The sequence below is a fragment of the Vicia villosa genome, linkage group LG1, assembly GCF_029867415.1.
Source record: "Vicia villosa cultivar HV-30 ecotype Madison, WI linkage group LG1, Vvil1.0, whole genome shotgun sequence".
Classification (NCBI taxonomy): Eukaryota; Viridiplantae; Streptophyta; class Magnoliopsida; order Fabales; family Fabaceae; genus Vicia; species Vicia villosa.
In genome coordinates, this window is record NC_081180.1 from 39217791 (window position 1) to 39238064 (window position 20274).

The following is a 20274-nucleotide window of genomic DNA, read 5'->3' on the forward strand; positions in this document are numbered from 1 at the left end:
TACTTCATAGGCATCCAGGTCAAAAAGCAAAGCAAATCTAATGGGTACTTGTATCTCTTTTAAGGAAAGTATATCATATATTTGCTAACCAAAACCATCCAAACCTATTCCTTCTCCTATTTTTGTTGGCCTAACACTTTCTAAGACTGGTTATGGTGCTCTACCAGATCCTACAATGTACAAACATCCTTTTCATTACTCGCCCTAACGGCCTAATGTCTGCTTTGTTGCCAACAAAGTGTAAATTCATGGCCTCTTCTCTTAACTTCCATTGGCAAGTTGTCAAGTGCATCTTAAGGTATCTCAAAGGTACTATTACTTGCGGCCTTCACCTTGATCCCATCTCCATCTCTCATATTTCCCTTCATATTTATTGTGATTTTGACTGGGGACTTACCCTGATGACAAGTGCTTTATTTATGGGACCTATGTTTTTCTAGGCAGGACGCTCATATCTTGGTGGGCAAATAAACATCTTGTCATTTCTCGCTCTAGTATTAATGTTGAGTGCTACCTCTTAACTACTTTGGATTCAGTTCCTACTTCAAGAACTTTGAATCTCCTACTATCCTCTCATTATCTATTGTGACAACATGAGCACAATTGTCTTCTTATGGTTCATAATCATATTCTAACAAATCACATGGAATTGGACCTGCTTTTTATCAGATAAAAGAAGATCAACAAACAGCTCCAAGTGTTGTATATTACAGGTCATCATTGATGTGTTGATGTCATGATCAAAGCATTTTCTCAAACAAAATTTAAACTTTGAACCAAACTCATTGTGTTGGACATTGTATGTTCCCTCAGTTTATCTTGCAGGGGTAATGAAGGTTGTTCTAATATAATATAGTGCCTGTTGTAACTATTTTGCGCTAGTTGTACGATATACCTTTCATGTATATAACTAATTACATTTAATGCCTAGAATTTAGTAAACTATTCCCTAAATTCTAGGAGCTAACTAACTGCATTAATTAGCCTTGAGTCTATGAATAGTCACTCCTCATTATATTTCAATACATAAATACAAAATAGAAAAGCTCAAGAAATCAATTGAGAATTGGTTGCATCAATTCATGGAATTAGAGAATTCTAACAAGTTGACATGCTAGTTTATATTAGATGATATCGTCGACACTAGCAACAACAGAGCACTCACTCAATCTATTGTCTCTAAGATATAATCTTGTTCTCTCTCAAGATCTAGGTCAACTTGACTATTACCTAAGCATTGAGATCAGAAACAAGTTCAATGACTATGTCGCTCTCTCAAGGTAAATACGCCACATATCTCCTCCCCAAAATTGGTTTTAATACCTTGACTAACCCAACTATGTATATATTTATGGTTTGTGCAATGTGGTATGCTACCGTCATTAGACCTGACATTTGTTTTGTTGACAAGGTGTGTTAATTCATGGTTTCACCACTCGACACCCAATGGAAAATTGTCACACACGCCATAAGGTATCTCAAGGGTTCCATTCTATGGGGCTTTCCCTACAAAATCATTTTTTGCCTATTATGTACTACAATTACAGAAGATCCAGTATTACTGAAGCAAATATAATGGTCATCATTTCTTGGGGCTCTTTAATTTTTCAAAGACATTGTAAGAAGGAAGATGGCCTAAGGACTTCAGTCTTCACAGTGGAGAGGAGAAGAAGAAATAGAAGAGAATCTCAAAAAAAATGGAAAATATAAGATGAAAATACTCGCTTTTCATTTAAATTCGTACCACCCACTCTTTCCCCCAGAGACACCAAATAGTAACAATATGATTTCCATAAAGATAAAAATCAACATCTGATAAGGATTACTAATTGTGTATGTTGTGCATATTATACCTTATAAAGCCTCCAAATTCAGTAGCACTTGGGTTAGTAACACAATCGTCTATATTAAGAACAATAAAACCAGGTTGACATCTAGACCAAGATATAAGTTGACTAGGGTTGGAAGAACCCATTTGACTATGATTGTCATTGATATGCATGGTCAATAAACTAGTGAGTATTCTCAAAAATCTTATTTCTTGTACACCAAATATCCCCACATGTAATGGGGATGCAGATATCAAATTATATTATCATGAATCTCGTTAAATAGAGAATCATTTTCTATATATGAAATTATAATAGGGCAAACTGCAAAATGTCAGATTGATCTCTCCCTATCAGATGAGAAAGAACAATGCATCAAAATTTGAGGCAACTAAGGCAAAGGGGACAAGAGAGATCAAGTCAAAGTACATATTTTGTTTAAGGCTAAGTTGGTGGAGACTGATGAGAAAAGAGTGCAAATACACTTTAGAAAAAATCGGGGCTAGAGCATCTAACAATAAGACATTGGAACCTTCCAATTGAGATTTACTAGTTTACAATTTTATTTTGTTTCATGTACTCCTTATTTATCCTCAAAGTGTTCTCCCTTTAGGATTTCAAGAAAAATACAATCAGAATTGGTAATTTTACCATAACCTTAAGGTTAATCCATATCAAATAAGTATAATTGTAAAAAGGCTTAAAAATTTAAAAACAAATTATACCACAGAAACCACTATCATGAATATTAACATCCAAAGTTGCAGTTACAAAATGGTAATTAAACTAAAGAGGTGGTCTATAAGCAAGAAATTTCCATCCATGGTTCTAGAATCAGTCAAACTATAAAATAAATCATCCAAAGATTAATAATTACAGCCGCAACAAGTAAAACAGCAGTGAACCAAAAGATAAAGCATAGTTGAATCTGCATTTTGGTCTTAATGAGAGGCTATCATCTTTGATATGTCTTCAAGAAGAATCTTTGACTCAGCAGCAAAGTCAACAGGGACAACTGCCCGTGCTGTTATCCTTTGCCTCTTCTCATTATTATACTCATTCTGAGAAACACTAACACGAAAGAGGTGTGGAACCCAAGTAGCTTCCTTCAACTTCATCTGATAAGGATTTTCTTCTCCCTCCTAAACAGAACAAAACAATTGAAACAAACTTAATGACAAAATTAGTTTGAATGAGAAATGCAGAAACATTGAGAAACAGATATCCAATATGTTACCTGTGATCTAAGGTTGCCTAGCTCATCAGCAGAACACCCAATGAGCCTCTCAGCTTCTTCATTAAAGGCTGATATATATGCCTCACCACTTGCATCAATAATTTTTGCAATCATAATATATCTGAATGGGGCAATTGAAACGTTTAAATACTGACATGATATTATCTACAAAACTCAGATTAATTGGAATAGATTATGTACCTTAAATTGCACTCTTGATCATTTTTCTGGCAACTTTCACACCAGTACCCATCATCAATGCTTTCAGTAACTTTCTTATTGCAAGTCTTACAAGCACGATACCACATTGCCTGATCTGGCTTAATGGAATTTATGTATCCTCTGATACTAAAGAAAGCAGGCTTCTCAGCCCCCAAGGAGGGGTTGGATGTTATGTAAGAGAGTGAAACACGGTCAGAGTACACTGATCTGCTTCCACCACCAGAATTAGTTGAGCCAGAGCTTAAAGAAGCCATTGCAGTATCCTTGCCTTCAGAGTCATACCTGCAGCCCAAACAGTAACAAAATCAATATTATTAACATCAACATAGCATAACAAAGCGATAATAATCTAGAGGAAATTGGTATACCAGCATCTGAGCTTCTGAGCTTCAGGTACTTCTGGATCAATTAGGACCAAACTTTTGCTTATAGCTGACAAAGAAACACCTGAAACAGAAGGTATTTAACAGTTAAGATATGCCACTTTTAAACAACAATGCTAAGCAATAATTATCCAGTTAAACATTTTAATACCTTGAAAGTCGCCAACCTTCACAGATTTGATTGCAACTACTGGAGATTTATCAGCCATGTCCAATAACTCTTGTCCTATGTTAGTTGCAAGTTCACCCCACAAAGAGACAACAACTGTCTTCTTGCTGCAGTATCAAGCAGTGTTATTTTAATACTCAGTATTGCAAGATATAAAATGCAAAGCACTGTAAATGAGATATAGAGACCACTGACCTTTCATCTGCAATTGTAATGTCACGCTTGGGAACAGTCTCATTGTTGCTCTTCCTTCTAATACTCATTGTTGAAGAGACATTCTTAACAATTCCAACAACATCTTCAATCCAGAACAAACGTTGATTAGATAAACAGCAAAGAATAATTAGACATATACAATAACAACATTACTCTTAACAATACTCACCAACAAGATCAGACTTATTGACATGAGGACCCAACTGATCAATTGGTACAAAGTTGAATTTTGTCTCCGGAACAAAACTAGCTTCACTAGCAACCTCTTCCACCTCAGAGTTTTCATTCAGTGTCATTTCATAATCATTTTGCACAGTTTTGAACTGTTTGTTAGCAACTTTCAAAGTCCCTTTTGAAACATAATAAACCTTCCCCATTACAAACTTTTCATAAAACTTCCTAGCCGCATCATTAAACATTGTTGCTTGAATCTGAGTACCCTGAAAACATTTCAAAGCATATCCAAAAATTAAAAACATGTCATTGTCACTCCCTTAACTTCAAAGAATCACACGATTAAAAAATCAAATACATCATTTACTCACATCTTCATCAGTTAATTCAACATTGAATACACATCCTTCTCCTCTAGCATTCCTATATGTACGCAAGGTTCCTTTGCTGGTAACACTGACCTTGATTGTCCAAGTACCCATATAAGGATTCAAAGAAACAAGAGGACGCACCCTACGTGTCATAGCCATTCTAGCAGCAGGAGCCGAACTGAAACCACATTCAATTTAATAAATTTATAGATAACTACTAAACAAACAAAAACCCTAAATAAAACACAGACCCTAAATTTTCTGAATGAAAGAAAACGCAGAGATAAACTCACTTTCCATGTTGCTCATGTACAATCTGAGCAGCAGATTTTGAGACAACACCCTGCTTCGGCTTCAAATCAATACCAGATTCTTGCTTTGGCTTCAAAGTGATACTTGGCTGTTCACTTTTTATCTCCACTTCAAGCGCAGGAGAAACAGGTTCACACTTGGTTACAAGAAGATATCTACAACAACCCAAACAAAATAAATTAATAAAAACAAATACATACACCACAAACACCGAATTCAAAAGCAAAATCAGTGCTTACTTCTCAGATTTATTGGGAATATCATTCAGAGTGTAATCAAGAATGCGAATAAGCCCGAGATTCTGAATCTTCCCGGAGAGCACATCCGAGGACTGATTCGTCGGAAGAATTGAGTTCACTTTCTTCATTCCATCATTAGCATAGAACCTAATCCAATATCAAAAAAACAACAAATCAATAACCGAATATCACAGATCTAAAACCAAATAATTAAATAAAAATAAGAAAAAAATCATACATGTATCTGTTTCCCACGAATTTTAGATCAACAACTTGAACAACGATATCAGGAATATCTGATGAAGAATCGGGAGATGGATTTGCAAACAAGTAAGAAATGGCGTTGGGGCTGACAGTTTTCGCCATTGGAACGAGAAGAAAGAATTAGGGTTTGAGGGAGAAATGAAAATTAGGGTTAGAGAGTGGTGATTGAGAAAGAGGGAAATGAGAGTGTTTTGTAGTGTGAGTTGTGGCGGGAATTTGGCTTTGAAATGTTATGGCCCGCGATATTATTCATGAGCGCGTTTAGTTTTCAATTCACTTCTGGCGCTACTTTTTCACTCTCGATCTAAACTAATGGCGCCACCTTATTGTGATTTTTTGTCTTGGAAAATTTAAAGTTTTTAATGTAAACCTTAAAATATACTTTTTCAATTAACTCATTATATTAATCCGTATTTAAAAAATAAGGATGTTATATCTGCTTCATTATATAAATGATACGTGCAAAGAATTTAGAATACAATTTTAAATTTAAATTTTTATTTTTATTTATTTATTAACTTGAGCGATAGAGTGTTGTTAGTTTTTTCTTCTTCGTATTTGAAGCCCAGCTCCACCGTTGTTCCTGCAACCACCGACTCTCCGACTAAATTTTGTTCTATAATGTAATTGTGGTGTCGTTTATGGGAATCGGGTTTTGATTCTTGTATTTTCTACAATCTCACATTCTTTATTTGATCCATCGGTTAGAAACCTCTTTAATTTATCATATCATAGTTCTCAAAATAAAATAATGGATTCACCACGTTCGACCTAGTTAAGTAGCGGAACAACCTCAATTTTCTGATTTTTTTTATATTTCTAACTTTTAGCAATGGATTGATCTAAAGTTAGTCGTTCCTCCTTACGCGAAGCAGTTGTAATCGTCGTTGTCGTTTGAGCGCTGATAAATCAACCACCTCTATCTTCTCTTTAAGATATTGCAAATCAAGTGGTGACAGACACTTTGTTGTACCTATATCTACTCCAACCTCCTCATAATGCAGAATCTGATACCACCGTCAGCTTAAATATTATCTGGTTTTCAACTGTTGTGAGTCAATCTCATAATACAAGGTGCCAATGAATTGTCAAACATCATGTATAACATCGTGCGGCAACACAATTCACAAGCGACAAAAGAGAGGTTGCTTCACCTTGAAGAAAGCCTACATAGTGCATCTTCGAGGGGAAACATCGTGCATGAAACCCTTTTAAAGATAAGCCAAGTTGTCCTCCCTAATTCGACCGCGTCGAAAAGAGACGAAGCTCTAGAATATGTTACTCCCGAAGGAGACCGAGGCAATCGTGGTCCCCTGCAGGATCATGTAGAAAAACCACCAGCAAATAATCCGCATAAACATCCTATATACGCTCGCATTTTGGACAATAGGATATTAAAGTCATTGGGCAAGCCTCATAAGCTAGGTGAATATAACGGAAAAGGAGATCTTGGCGAGCATGTGCAATTCGTTGGTGATTTTACGTCGATCGTTTTATGCGAGTGATTTGTGGAAGTAAAAGGGACTGATGAAGGTCTCGAATGTTGGATATTAGAAAATGGCTTGTTGGTTATATTTTCAAAACTTCATTTGATTTTATTTTTTGGATAATCAATTTGGCTACGACTTCGAATTTTTATTTAATTTTGTTTTTAAGATAATCAATTTTCTCACAATTGTATAATGAACTCCCAATTGTAATGGAGAAAAAGAATATAGCCACCCTACTAGTAAGCAATCCAATGAGATGAATCAATTGGTATGCTTTTCTGATTCTGAATACCCTCAACCTATGAACACCGTGCTTGAACCACCAATAAAGGTTTCTAGTTCTAAATCTAGCTAAAGCTCGAGCTCCAGCTCAAGCTCTGAGTTTGATGTGTCTTAATTTGGACCAATGAGGTTTAAACTCTTCAAGTTATTCTCCTTAAAACTTCTACCCATGACAACCAAGACCAAGGTTCTTCCGAGCCCCTTTTCCCTCGAATCAGTCATGTCATCAGAACTTTGTTCATACAATTATCCTAGTTAAATCTATAACTGAAAAGGTAATTCTTAGTCAATCTTGTCTCGAACCTTAATCTTCCTCTATTCAGTCTCAATCTGAAGTTCAGTCTGTGTCTGAACTTCACTACAAAGTTGAGCAAGACACTCTTAACCATATAAACTTTGAACAAACTCATCAGAACCTAGCTTCACCTATAATCAATTAAACTACACTAGAAAACTCGCAGATTTCACCTTCTCCCCCACTAGAAAAGCAGGTGATGTGTTAGTGCCTCTATCTAGCTAGCCCCTTTTCTCCTTCACCATCTCCTCAATTAAATTTACCACTTCTTATCCAACTCCGAGTGTAAGAATTTAGGCTTGTTGTCTCTAATAGGGTTCAAAACCTGTTGGCTGAAAGGCTTTGTACTTTTGATCACATAACTCGTGCAGTTAAATGGGATTCCAATAAAGTGTCTGCAGATAATATCTTGCTCAATTTCAAGGCCTTATCTTTTGAGCAGGTTGCTTATTCCAGTCGAGTACATGAGAAGTTAGAAAAAAAGATAAATTTTGTGGCAGCCACTCAACAATATATAACTGCTAAGCAAGATTTCATGAGTGATCAGCTGAAAAGTGTGATTGCAAGACAAGATGAAATAGGTTATGTAACACCCTTTTAAACCCACGTGTAATTTACTAATAATTGAATTAAAAATCACCACACAAGGGTGTCATGCATCATAAAACATAGTTAAAACAATCCTGTTTCGTAACACGGGTTATAATCATAATAAGAATTATTCATAAATAAGCATATTCATGTTATTTATTCAACTTCGCAAGTTAATCAAAACATTGTAATGGAATCCTCGTCATATAATTATTATCAATTTCCACACTCATGACATAAGTCTCATTAAAGAGTTGAAACAAAACATAATGCGACATAAAATTATTCAACAAAGTGTTCCCAACCTGATATTACATATCAGAGTAAGATACCTCTATAAATAATGGAAACTACTAAAATACTCCAAGAGCTATCTTCCTTACATCCGCAAGCTACTCTAGAGTACCTGCACGTTAAGCGCGTGGAGGAAACGTTCAAATAGAAAGGGTGAGTAATCACAAACAATTATAAAAAGTATAAGAGAAAAGTAAACTTCAATGTTATAGTCTACAATTCAAGTAGCAACAACACAACATATACTCACACATTCATATTCATAATAGTTTTGAATTGCTAACTTTAATTTTTCTCTCCATTGTCTGGTTTTAGAGAAGGAATAAAGAAATATAAATAATATAGTTTTGAATTGAGGTTATGGTTTGATGTAAAAGACTCATTTCCCCTTGTGTAACCGACTCCCTTACCTATTTATCTGGTTCACTTTGACCATGCTTATCCTTCCCCTAGATTTATTTTGTGTCACCTTTCCCTCTCTTGGGATAAATAGACACAGATGAGGACTCTATTTCTTGCGCCACTTTCGTGTTTGTATTTGGATGAAAATATCGGGAGCGACATTTGTCAAACACTGCACTGCAACAAGGGCATAATTTAGAAAGTCGGTTAAATCCTCTCCAGCTTTCAGATACACCACTTTAATCTTCTTATTATAATCATGTGCACTTACTTTTTTGACCTTCTCGTTGATATCGATGGGGTTTCGACCATCATAATTTTGACAGGCTCCGCCAAATATGCTTCTTGAACTTTGAGAGGGTCAGTTTCAGTCTGCATTTGCTACTTGGATTTGTCTCCAAACTTAAGCCTCTTGTCTTTCAAAGCATTATGTACCAGATCCATGGCTAGTTCTTTCATGTAGATATCCGACTAGCCCATGTAAAACTTATCATGGAACACCCTTTCTAATTAGTTCCAATTACACATAAAATTTTAAGGTATGGCGGTGAACCACTTGAATGCATTTGGTCAAAGACTTAGGTAAGTATTTCATCTTCAAGTTTTTATTATTGGCCAAATCGCATGCCTCTAACTGATTTAGAGCAAAATGCTCGACGGTTGATTATTAGTATCGTCTGCAAACTTAGTGACTTAGGGATTTTCCAACCCCTTGGAAGTTCAGTCTGCAACACATACTCAGACAAGGATGAAACAAAGTTGGCATATGAAGACCAACATACGACCATTTTGGGCTAAGATTTGTTCAACCATTTAACCATATTATTTTGCCCCCAATTTTTTTGTTGGACTGTACTAACAACTTGGTCCGCATCCTTGTTCCTTTTGACCAATACTACTTCCAGGCCATCCCGACCTAAACCTCCTTATACTACTCTAGGTAGGGGCTGTTTGACGGGTTGAGGAATAACTTGTTGTTGCAATTGGTTATTGGGAAAGCCTTCATTGTTTGTAACTCATATATTTTCAATTACCCTAATTGTCTGAATTTGAGGGATTGGTCGAATATGCACCTGGGGAGTGTCGCTACCGCGAAAATCAACAGAGTCGCCACTAACATATTTATCCCGAAAAGGAAGGGAATGCCAGCAAACCACGAAACAAAACAATGGTCTCACGACTAGGGAAGATGGTAAGGGAGTCGGTTGCACGAGGGGAAGGTATTAACACCCCTCGCGCCCATCGTACTCGATGGTATCCACGCTTGTGTCTAAAACTATGGGTGTGTAAGTAAACTGCGCTAACATGGACTAGTATGCATGCAAAATGTAGGGAAAAGAAATAGTTATACTCGCACGGGCCCTACCCCGCTGCCTACGTATCCTTTTTGAGGAATCAGAGGCTGTCGCTACCGCGAAAATTAACAGAGTCGCCACTAACATATTTATCCTGAAAAGGAAGGGAATGCCAGCAAACCACAAAACAAAACAACGGTCTCACGACCAGAGAAAAGGGTAAGGGAGTCGGTTACGCGAGGGGAAGTTGTTAGCACCCCACGCGCCCATCGTACTCGATGGTATCCACGCTTGTGTCTAAAACTATGGGTGTGTAACAAATCTACGCTAATCTGGACTAAAATGAATGCAGAATGTAGGGAAAAGAAAGTATTGTGCTCGCACGGGCCCTACCCCGCTGCCTACGTATCTGTTTTGCAGAATCAGAGCTACCGTAGCTCGGCTAACTAATTTTGTTTGTTTTGTGTTTTTTAGGTGAACGAGTTACATTCACACTCCGCTGCTCGACCTTTGGAGACTTATGCTTGGGAATGGAGCGGAAATAACAAGCTCTTAAGAAAAGAAAATCAAAGAGTGTGGTTTGTGTTTTAAAAGATGCATGAGGAAAACCTAGGCTAAGGGGGAAAGCTTGCTACCTAATGTTATCATACAAAGGGTACAAGTCTAAACTAAACTAAACAACCTACGGGGGAAAAGCGAATGCAAACAATATAGCACACAAACGAGCATCCACTCGTGAAGCAAACAAAACCAACGGTACTGACCGAATGGTAGAAAAGCGGTCCCGCCATAGCCAAGGGGAGCAGCTCAACCCAAGTCAACCAAGCATTAGACCTCGCGAAAATGATCAGGCCATAGACAAGAGGGCGGACCCCTCTCAGCAACCAAGCCGTCACGGATCAAAAAGGAAAACGGTGCGTGCGTACACCGAGCATCAACGTCGAGTGACATGAGCTATAGGAAAGGCGGGGGTCCGATTGCATGAACCCTTTACCTGACATACTCGATAACAAGATCTTTTGCACGTTTGGCAGCAAGCAACGCGAGGCGTGCGCATACCAACAGACTCGATGAGACTAGGCGGGGGTTGATTACGAACCCTTGACCGCATGCCTTCCATGAGGACTTAACGGAGTGCCATATAGGACTTATTACACCGTGACTCCCTGCCGCAAAGCACAAATGTAAACACACCAACAAAAACAGAGCCTCTTTCGAGGGCTTGGCCAGATGCATGTCTAAGTCCTACTTCTCATGTTAAAGGATGATGCGAGAAAGCGATAAAATGCGGGAATAATAAAATGAAACGGAATCAATACCAAACGGATGATGATCCGTAAAATGAGGAGAAGCGAAGCGAAGAAAACTAAAGATCCCGCGAGCGAGCTAGCAAAGCAAAAGCAAATAGTCAGCACACCGATTCAGCACACCGATTAGCCACAAAGCACACAAATGTCGACTCGTATGTCGAGCACAATCACAATACACCTGCAAGAGGAACAAGCAAACCAAACAAGCAGATATAAAGTAATACAGGCGTGTCTCCAGGATGAGAGCACGACACGAGTAAATGAGATAGAATTGTATTCCGCAAGTGAAGCGGAACACTCAGGCAATGAGTATCAATCGGAGACCGTCCAAACGCCTTGCACACTAGCACACAGGTTAGAGATAACAAATATCGCAATCGGAATTGCGTTATTACCATAAAGCGAAAAGAAACGGACAAGTTATATAAATGTAAGATAAACGATCAACATGAAAAGGAAAAACAAACATGGAGAACTTAACAAACAATCAATATCAATCATCTCATGAGATAGTACGTTTCACAAGCTTTCCAACGATATAAAGAACGCACAAATCGGAGTTACGAGTGAAAAGATACGAAAGTTTGAAGTTAGAAAATGAAATATGAAAAAAATACACTCAGGAACCGGTTCCTACATAGGACAACCCGGTTCCCCATACAAAAAACCAGAGAATGAACATTTCAGAAAACTAGGAACCGGTTCCCACCTAGGGACAACCCGGTTCCTGGTACAAAAACACAGAGAATGAGAAAATAAGCAAGCTGGGAACCGGTTCCCACTTAGGGACAACCCGGTTCCCCATACAAAAAACCAGAGAACACAAAAATTAGCAAGCCAGGAACCGGTTCCCACCTAGGGACAACCCGGTTCCTGGTACTAAAAACCAGAGAATCAACATTTTTGGATAGAGTGGGAACCGGTTCCCGCCTGGGACAACCCGGTTCCTGGCGTGTAAAAACAGATTTTTAAGCATTTTAAAGGCCTTGGAGCCATTCGCACTCAATCCAAAACGTACCAATTAAGCACAAGCAAACATCAACAACACAATTTACATGCATCCACACATCAAATAATCCACGTGTTAACAATTATGCTAAGTGCGACTCGTCAAATAGAGCAAATATCAAGCAACATTGCCTCACATGCATTTATACAAACACGTGGAATACATCACAAGCAACACAAACTATCAACAACAATTATGCGCACAAAGTCAACAACAAATCACGGATCCGAACACGAACAACACAATTCATCATCAACGGATATCAATCATATTCAATCAACATCAAATCCAATCACAATTTACATGAACACGATCAATTCGGACAAAAAGACGCAAATTCACCAATCAATCATTATCAATCATCCATAAATCAAGAACAAGGAGTAGATTTAGATTTGAATTCGCATATAATCAACAATTAAGCACTTAATTCAATGGTTCAAGGCTTACCGAATGAAGATCCAATCCGAAGCGCGAACACGAACACACGAACACGACACGAACGCGACTCGATCACGAAAGCGAATCCGGAGGGAGAAGGAGAGGGGGCGCGCAAGATGTGAGGAGAGGGAGAAGAAATTCGAAACCGGAAACTTGATTCTTCAATTCATGCTCTTGATCTTGATGAAGATTGATGAATCTTGATGAAAGTTTTATGTAATTTGTAGTTTTGATTCAAGAGAATTGAGAGAGAATTGAGAGAATGTGTTTGTGAAGATTGGTGAGTTGAGATTATGAGAGTTCTCCTCTGATTTGTGAAGAGCAAAATGTTTATATATTGTCAACGCGAAATGTCTAAATTGCCCTCGGTTCGTCTTGTTTTGGCTCGTTTTTAAGGAAACTCGGTTCGGCTCTGAATCTCGGAACGAAACCAACGTCCACTCGAAGGTGACTAAAATCGTAGATCATAGCCGCGAGAATCGCCTCAAACGGATAAGCGACGAAGAAAATACGCGCGTTTGAATGACGAGAAACGCCGGTCCAAACAAACGCGACTGTGCAGAATTTTGCGCGTACCGCTCAAAGAACTCGATAAAACCTCATCTTCGGCTCAGAATCCGACCTGGCATGTGTGACGAAGAATCGAAGCTAACGAAATTTCCAAGAAAATGCCACCGGAATGGGCTTCATACGATAAAAATCGAAGAAGTTATGAATTTTCAAACTCGGTGCGACACACTCGAAAACATACTTTTCACCGAAACAGTGCGACGATCATTAAAATGCTGGGAGTTTTCAGTGCATAATTGGTCTTCGGTCCGAACATATGAAATCTTGATAATGATGACACGAACCTCCAGTTAAATTTTCAAGCGAATCCGACGAGCGGATCGTGAGATATGAATTTTTTATTGTCCGAAAATCCTACATTCAGCACCGTTTTTCACTGCGACACCTCAAGTAATTTGCAAATTCGACGACCTTCCTCAAAGAATTAGCTTCCGAGCCGAACACGAAAGTTGTAGACATCGTCGAAACAGTCAAGATAGCGCGGGAACTAAGCTCATATCACCTTCCAAATATGACTTGCGAATTTTTCTCGTATTTCCACTGTTTAAACCATTTTTCACGCCTTTCTTCTTAAACCCATGAAAACTCTTTATTATTTTTCTTCAATTTTGAAATGACGAAATAAACGTCATTATTAACTTACAGCTCAAATAAAGATGGCAAATTTTGGGGTGCAACAGCTGCCCCTATTCAAACTTCTTGAACCTGACGAGTGAGAAACGAAAGTTTCGAACCGTTGAGGTGGAAGGAGATTGAATACCAGAATGAACTCGAAAATTTGCGCTCTTGATCAATAGAAGATTCCAACTTGCAATGAAGAAGGAATGTACCACCCCGCAGGCGAGGAGAAAAAACTTCAATTGATCCGGATAATAAATATGCTCCAACTTGTGAAAAAGGAGGAACGGGCACCCACAGGCAGGGGAAACACTTCAAATGATCTGGTTATCAAGAGAAGGAACATCTCGAATGATCTGAGTATCAAACGTAGCAGATGTCTCCGAACTTGCATCGAGATAGATGTCTTAAGTCGATCTGGGAATCGAAGGAGATACACCGGTTGATCTGGATATCAACAGGTAATAGGTATCTCTGATCTGGGAATCATGATCTGGGAATCTGGGCAGACATCTCTTCTGATGCAATTAAATCATCAGGTAGATATTCCTACTAATCTGGGAATTAGCGGCTAGCTCCTTCGTAAGACCACGGGGATCCGGAGGCGGTTCTTTCAACTGAACTGGTAATCAGGATAAGAACAATATCTCTTCCGAACTGTGTACGCCGGGGAAAGAATGCCTTTAAACTGATCTAGACATGATGCTAGAAAATAAGTAGGACAATCTTCATCTGAAAGACAAAGTCGATCAGGCAAACATCTCCATCTGATCTGATGATATCAGTGGCTTGCTCCTTAGTAAGATCTCGGGGATCCGGAGGCGGTTCCTTCAACTAATCTGAAACTGGATATTAGGATAGGAACGGATGTTTCTTCCGAACTGTGTACGCCGGGTAAAGAAAACGTCTTCAACTGATGGTTAAGCATCAGGACTGGGCAAACGAATTTCTTCTTCTGAACGAACTAAATCGTCAGGGAGTAGATATTTCCAACTGATCTGATGTATCAGAGGGCTTGCTCCTTCGGAAGATCTATAGAGATCCGGAGGCGGTTCCTTCAACTGAGCTGAATATCAGGATAGGAACAAATATCTTCCACCGATCTGGGGACATCGGGAATAGGAATGTCTTTGAACTGATCTGAACTGTGCCAGAAAATAAGTAGAACAATCCTCTTCTGAAAGACAAAGCATCAGGATAAGCGCCTGTAATGACTAGGCGAATATTGCTCTCTGGGGAGCATTTGAAATCTGGGTAACTTTCCTGCAGAAAAGAGACAGACATGATATGATTTATGCATGATGCATGTATGAATGTGTATGGAATAACGTTCCCGAGAAGGAAGACGCTACACGCTTTTGAGCATGCTATGCAAATGATGCATGATTCAGACGCTGCTTGGGGAAACAGCGGAGGAGCACTGATTTGCTGAAGAAGTCCTGGAGAGAGCATAGAACTCTGCGGGGAGGACAAGATGAGTGACCAGAAGTCACAAATTGCGAGCTGGCAAAGATGGATCAGAAATCTACTGGAGACGATCAAATCTGGATGCGAGCTCTGCTTGGGGAATGAATCCTGCTTGAGGATAAGAGCATCCCACTGAACTCGGGGAATATCCTGGCAACCCTTGCTGGGGAAAGTAAATCTTCGACACCCTGGGGATGTGGAGATAAGAGCAAGTCATGGAGACAACTCTGGTGAGGAATGACAGACTTGCTAGGGGATAAAGTATTCCGCCGGGGAAATCCTCGAAGGATGCAGATTCTGCTGAGGATGCATGCGAACCTCTGCTGAGGAGAGAACTCAGTGGGGAAGATGAAAACTTCCGCATATCAATCCGCTAGGGATATGAGAAATCCGCTGGGGATAAGGAACTTAGCATAAGAACCTTTTGTTAAGACAACTCCACTGGGGCATAAGATGACTCTTGTGGGGAAAATAGGTCACCCTGCTAGGGAGAGAAGCAGTCCGCTGGGGAATAAGATGACTCTCCTAGGGAAAACAGGTTAATCTGTTGGGGAGAGAAACGCTCTACTGGGGAGAATGAGGAACTCGGGCAAGGAACCTCATTAAGAGCTTACTAGGGAATCAGATGCCATTCAATCATGATTCAACTTGGGGAGAAGATATTCCGTCAGGAATAAGGCTTCTGGAGCATAGAGAATGCATTAAGATGTGCTTTACTGAGGATATGAGAATCCTGGAGCAAGGAAAGTCCCATCTGAATGTACTCAGCTGGGGAATGAGAATCTTTCATTAAGAAACACTCGGCTGGGGAGTGAGAATCTCTCATGATTAAGTCCGCCGATATGCTGATACGAAGCGCTTGCAAGCATGTACCTGCGAGACAAACAAATGCAAATGCCCCAGGATATAGCATGGTATCTTAGCCTGCCATCCCAGTTACACAAAACTTCGAAGTAGATTCAAAGGTTTCATTTCTAATCATGTATTGTAAAAGCAATGCAGTTTTCATATGCAAAGTTTAACACAAACTCAGGACGTTTTATGCAAACAAAACAGTAAAAGAAAACAGCTGTTTAAGATAGAAAGATCTTTATTAATTGAGAACGAAAGCGCTCGTAAGAAAGGCATATAATTTTCAGAAGTAGTTCCTAGTAAGAGGTAACCACACAATTTTTGAATACAAGAGAAATGGCAATGTGAAACGGATATCCATTAGTTTCGATCCCGCTATCACTTTTATAATCTCGACGTTCTCATCTCCTTGCTTTGGAAGACCGTACTCATTAGGATTGATCACTGCCCGATCTGATAATGTCACCGAACTTGTGGACCCGACGGGGTTTGGTGGGTGCTTTAGGGATTTGAGTTGCCAGGTGCAAACTCAAGAACACGGAGTCTTGCTTATCCCTCGGTCGGGAGCCCTAAACACGACGATTGGAATTGGAGAATGCTTTAGGGATTTGAGTTGCCAGGAGCAAACTCAAGAACACGGAGTCTTGCTTATCCCTCGGTCGGGAGCCCTAAGCATGTATGAAGAGTGATTGCCATGGTGGCATGCGAGATGTAGTCGTTCGCTTTTGTCCCTTTTTTGCCTAAGTCGCCCTTTCGGGTTTTCAACTTAGCGGGTATATTAGTTTCTTTTTCATTCTTTTGCCTGATTCATTTTCTTTTCTCTTTTTTTTCTTTTCTTCTTTTTTTTTTCTTTTTTTTCTTCCTTTTTTTTATCAGGTCTATGCGAAGTATTTTTTGACTACATCTGCGTTCACAGGGTGCGGAAAGTTCTCGCCATCCATTGTTGCAAGCATCATGGCGCCGCCAGAGAATACTTTCTGCACAACAAAGGGGCCTTCATACGTCGGAGTCCACTTGCCTCGAGGATCGCCTTGAGGGAGAATGATTCTTTTGAGTACCAGATCACCTGGCTTATAGCTTTGGGGTCGCACCCGCTTGTCAAAAGCTTTCCTCATCTTCTTTTGGTATACCTGACCATGACCAATAGCCGCTAAGCGCTTCTCATCAATGAGGTTTAACTGATCCAAACGATTTTGCACCCATTCTGACTCGTCAAGCTCGACGTCTTTCATAACCCTCAGGGAAGGAATCTCAACTTCAACAGGCAGTACTGCTTCCATGCCGTAAACAAGTGAGAAAGGAGTTGCCCCGGTCGATGTACGCACAGAGGTGCGATAGCCATGCAAGGCGAAAGGCAACATCTCGTGCCAATCTCGGTAGGTCACTACCATCTTCTGCACAATCTTCTTAATGTTCTTGTTGGCCGCTTCAACAGCGCCATTCATCTTTGGACGGTACGGAGAAGAATTGTGATGCTTGATCTTGAAGGACTCACAAAGCTCCTTCATCAACTTGTTATTGAGATTTGATCCATTATCAGTAATGATCTTCTCAGGAATCCCATAACGACAGATTATGTTGTGTTTGATAAAGCGAGTAATCACTTGCTTGGTGACATTCGCATAAGATGCGGCCTCAACCCACTTGGTGAAGTAATCGATGGCAACCAAAATGAAGCGATGCCCATTAGAAGCAGTAGGCTTAATCTCTCCAATCATATCAATGCCCCACATTGCAAAAGGCCACGGAGAAGTCAAGACATTCAACGGCACAGGCGGCACGTGCACTTTATCAGCATAGATCTGGCACTTGTGACAAATTCTGACATGGTTATGACAATCAGTTTCCATAGTGGACCAATAGTAACCAGCCCTCAAGATCTTCTTAGCCATTGTATGCCCACTAGAATGGGTACCAAACTCGCCTTCATGCATTTCCTCTATGATTTTTGAAGCTTCTTCCTTCACAACACATCGGAGCAACACACCGTCATGATGCCTCTTGTACAACAACCCACCGTTGAGGTAAAACTTAGCTGCAAACCTTCTCAGAAACTTATTATCAGTCACCGACGCTTCGGGAGGATACTCTTGAGTTTCGAGGAACTTTTTTATATCATGATACCAGGGATTACCATCCAACTCAACATCAGCCTCAAAGCAAAATGCTGGTTCGTCCAATCTGTTGATGGTGATGTTAGGCGCTTCATTGGCCCATTTCACTTTGAACATGGAAGCCAAAGTAGCGAGAGCATCAGCAAGATTGTTCTCTTCTCTAGAAATATGCTCGAATGTGATCTCATCAAAGTACGGAATGAGTCTCATCACATGCTCTGTAACACCCGAGGCCAAAGAAGGCGAGGGGTGGTTGCACCGCATGGAACACCTGAGGCCGAAAAGGGCAATGGTGGTCGCCACATCGGAATGAGAGGGATCCGGAGGCTGTGCAGGGATGAGACTGCATGGTTGAAAGATGTCTTATAAGGATTGATAGGTACTACCTATACCAACAAGATGCATCTTCTTTTCGGTAGCTCATTCCATAAGAACTCCACAGTTAAGCGTGCTTGACTTGGAGTAGTCTTGGGATGGGTGACCTTCTGGGAAGTTTCCGGAAAGCGTGCGAGTGAGGTCAAAGCATGCTGAAAAGACCCGTGTTGGTTTGTGGGGTCAGTCGATCATCCTGAAAACAGTCTGGGGCGTTACAAATGGTATCAGAGCCAGACCTCTCCCAGTACGATGTGGTTCGAGGACGAACCATGCGGAAGCTGGTGGGCATGTAACACCCGAGGCCAAAGAAGGCGAGGGGTGGTTGCACCGCATGGAACACCTGAGGCCGAAAAGGGCAATGGTGGTCGCCACATCGGAATGAGAGGGATCCGGAGGCTGTGCAGGGATGAGACTGCATGGTTGAAAGATGTCTTATAAGGATTGATAGGTACTACCTATACCAACAAGATGCATCTTCTTTTCGGTAGCTCATTCCATAAGAACTCCACAGTTAAGCGTGCTTGACTTGGAGTAGTCTTGGGATGGGTGACCTTCTGGGAAGTTTCCGGAAAGCGTGCGAGTGAGGTCAAAGCATGCTGAAAAGACCCGTGTTGGTTTGTGGGGTCAGTCGATCATCCCGAAAGCAGTCTGGGGCGTTACATGCTCCCTGTATGGAATCAGATTCTGATGGCGAGTTTCCCAATCTCCATTGATCTGGCTAATGACAAGATTGGAATCCCCATAAACTTTCAAGTACTTGATTCGCAAATCAATCGCAGCTTCGATACCATAAATGCAGGCTTCATATTCAGCCATGTTATTAGTGCAATCAAAACAGATTCTGGCTGTAAATGGAATATGAAAACCTGAAGGAGAAGTAATTACAGCTCCAACACCATTCCCGAGTGCATTAGAGGCACCATCGAACACGAGCGTCCATCGCGATCCTGGTTCGGGTCCTTCCTCCGGTCCGGGAATGTTACAATCTCTGATGTACAAGACATCCTCATCGGGGAATTCAAACTTCATCGGTTCATAATCTTCGACCGGCTGGTGCGCAAGATAATCCGCCAACACGCTACCTTTGATGGCTTTCTGGGTAGTATACTGGATATCATATTCAGTCAAAATCATTTGCCACCTGGCTACTCTTCCGGAAAGAGCGGGCTTCTCAAAAACATACTTGATAGGATCCATCTTGGAAATCAGTAAGGTGGTGTGAACCAACATATACTGCCTCAGCCGGCGAGCAGCCCACACCAAAGCACAGCAAGTTTTCTCGAGCAGTGAGTATCGGGATTCACAGTCGGTAAACTTTTTGCTAAGGTAGTATATTGCATGCTCTTTTCGGCCAGACTCGTCATGTTGACCCAGCACACATCCCATTGAATTTTCAAGAACTGTGAGGTACATAATCAAAGGCCTTCCTGGAACTGGAGGCATTAGTATCGGA

The 20274-nt window shown here is 40.3% G+C and overlaps 1 protein-coding gene across 1 annotated transcript; it reads right to left on the bottom strand.

Annotated features, from left to right (window-relative positions):
- Window positions 1-2548: 2548 nt before the first annotated feature.
- On the bottom strand, window positions 2549-5644 carry LOC131604548 (replication protein A 70 kDa DNA-binding subunit B). The gene is made up of 11 exons (XM_058876982.1): window positions 5391-5644; window positions 5153-5299; window positions 4895-5068; window positions 4602-4779; window positions 4226-4496; window positions 4036-4138; window positions 3823-3947; window positions 3657-3735; window positions 3268-3570; window positions 3067-3187; window positions 2549-2971 (listed from the first exon to the last, which is right to left on the bottom strand). Exons 1-11 carry the CDS (start codon window positions 5516-5518, stop codon window positions 2771-2773), a joined length of 1830 nt encoding a protein of 609 aa, XP_058732965.1. The 5' UTR covers window positions 5519-5644; the 3' UTR covers window positions 2549-2770.
- Between the last annotated feature and the right edge of the window lie 14630 nt (window positions 5645-20274).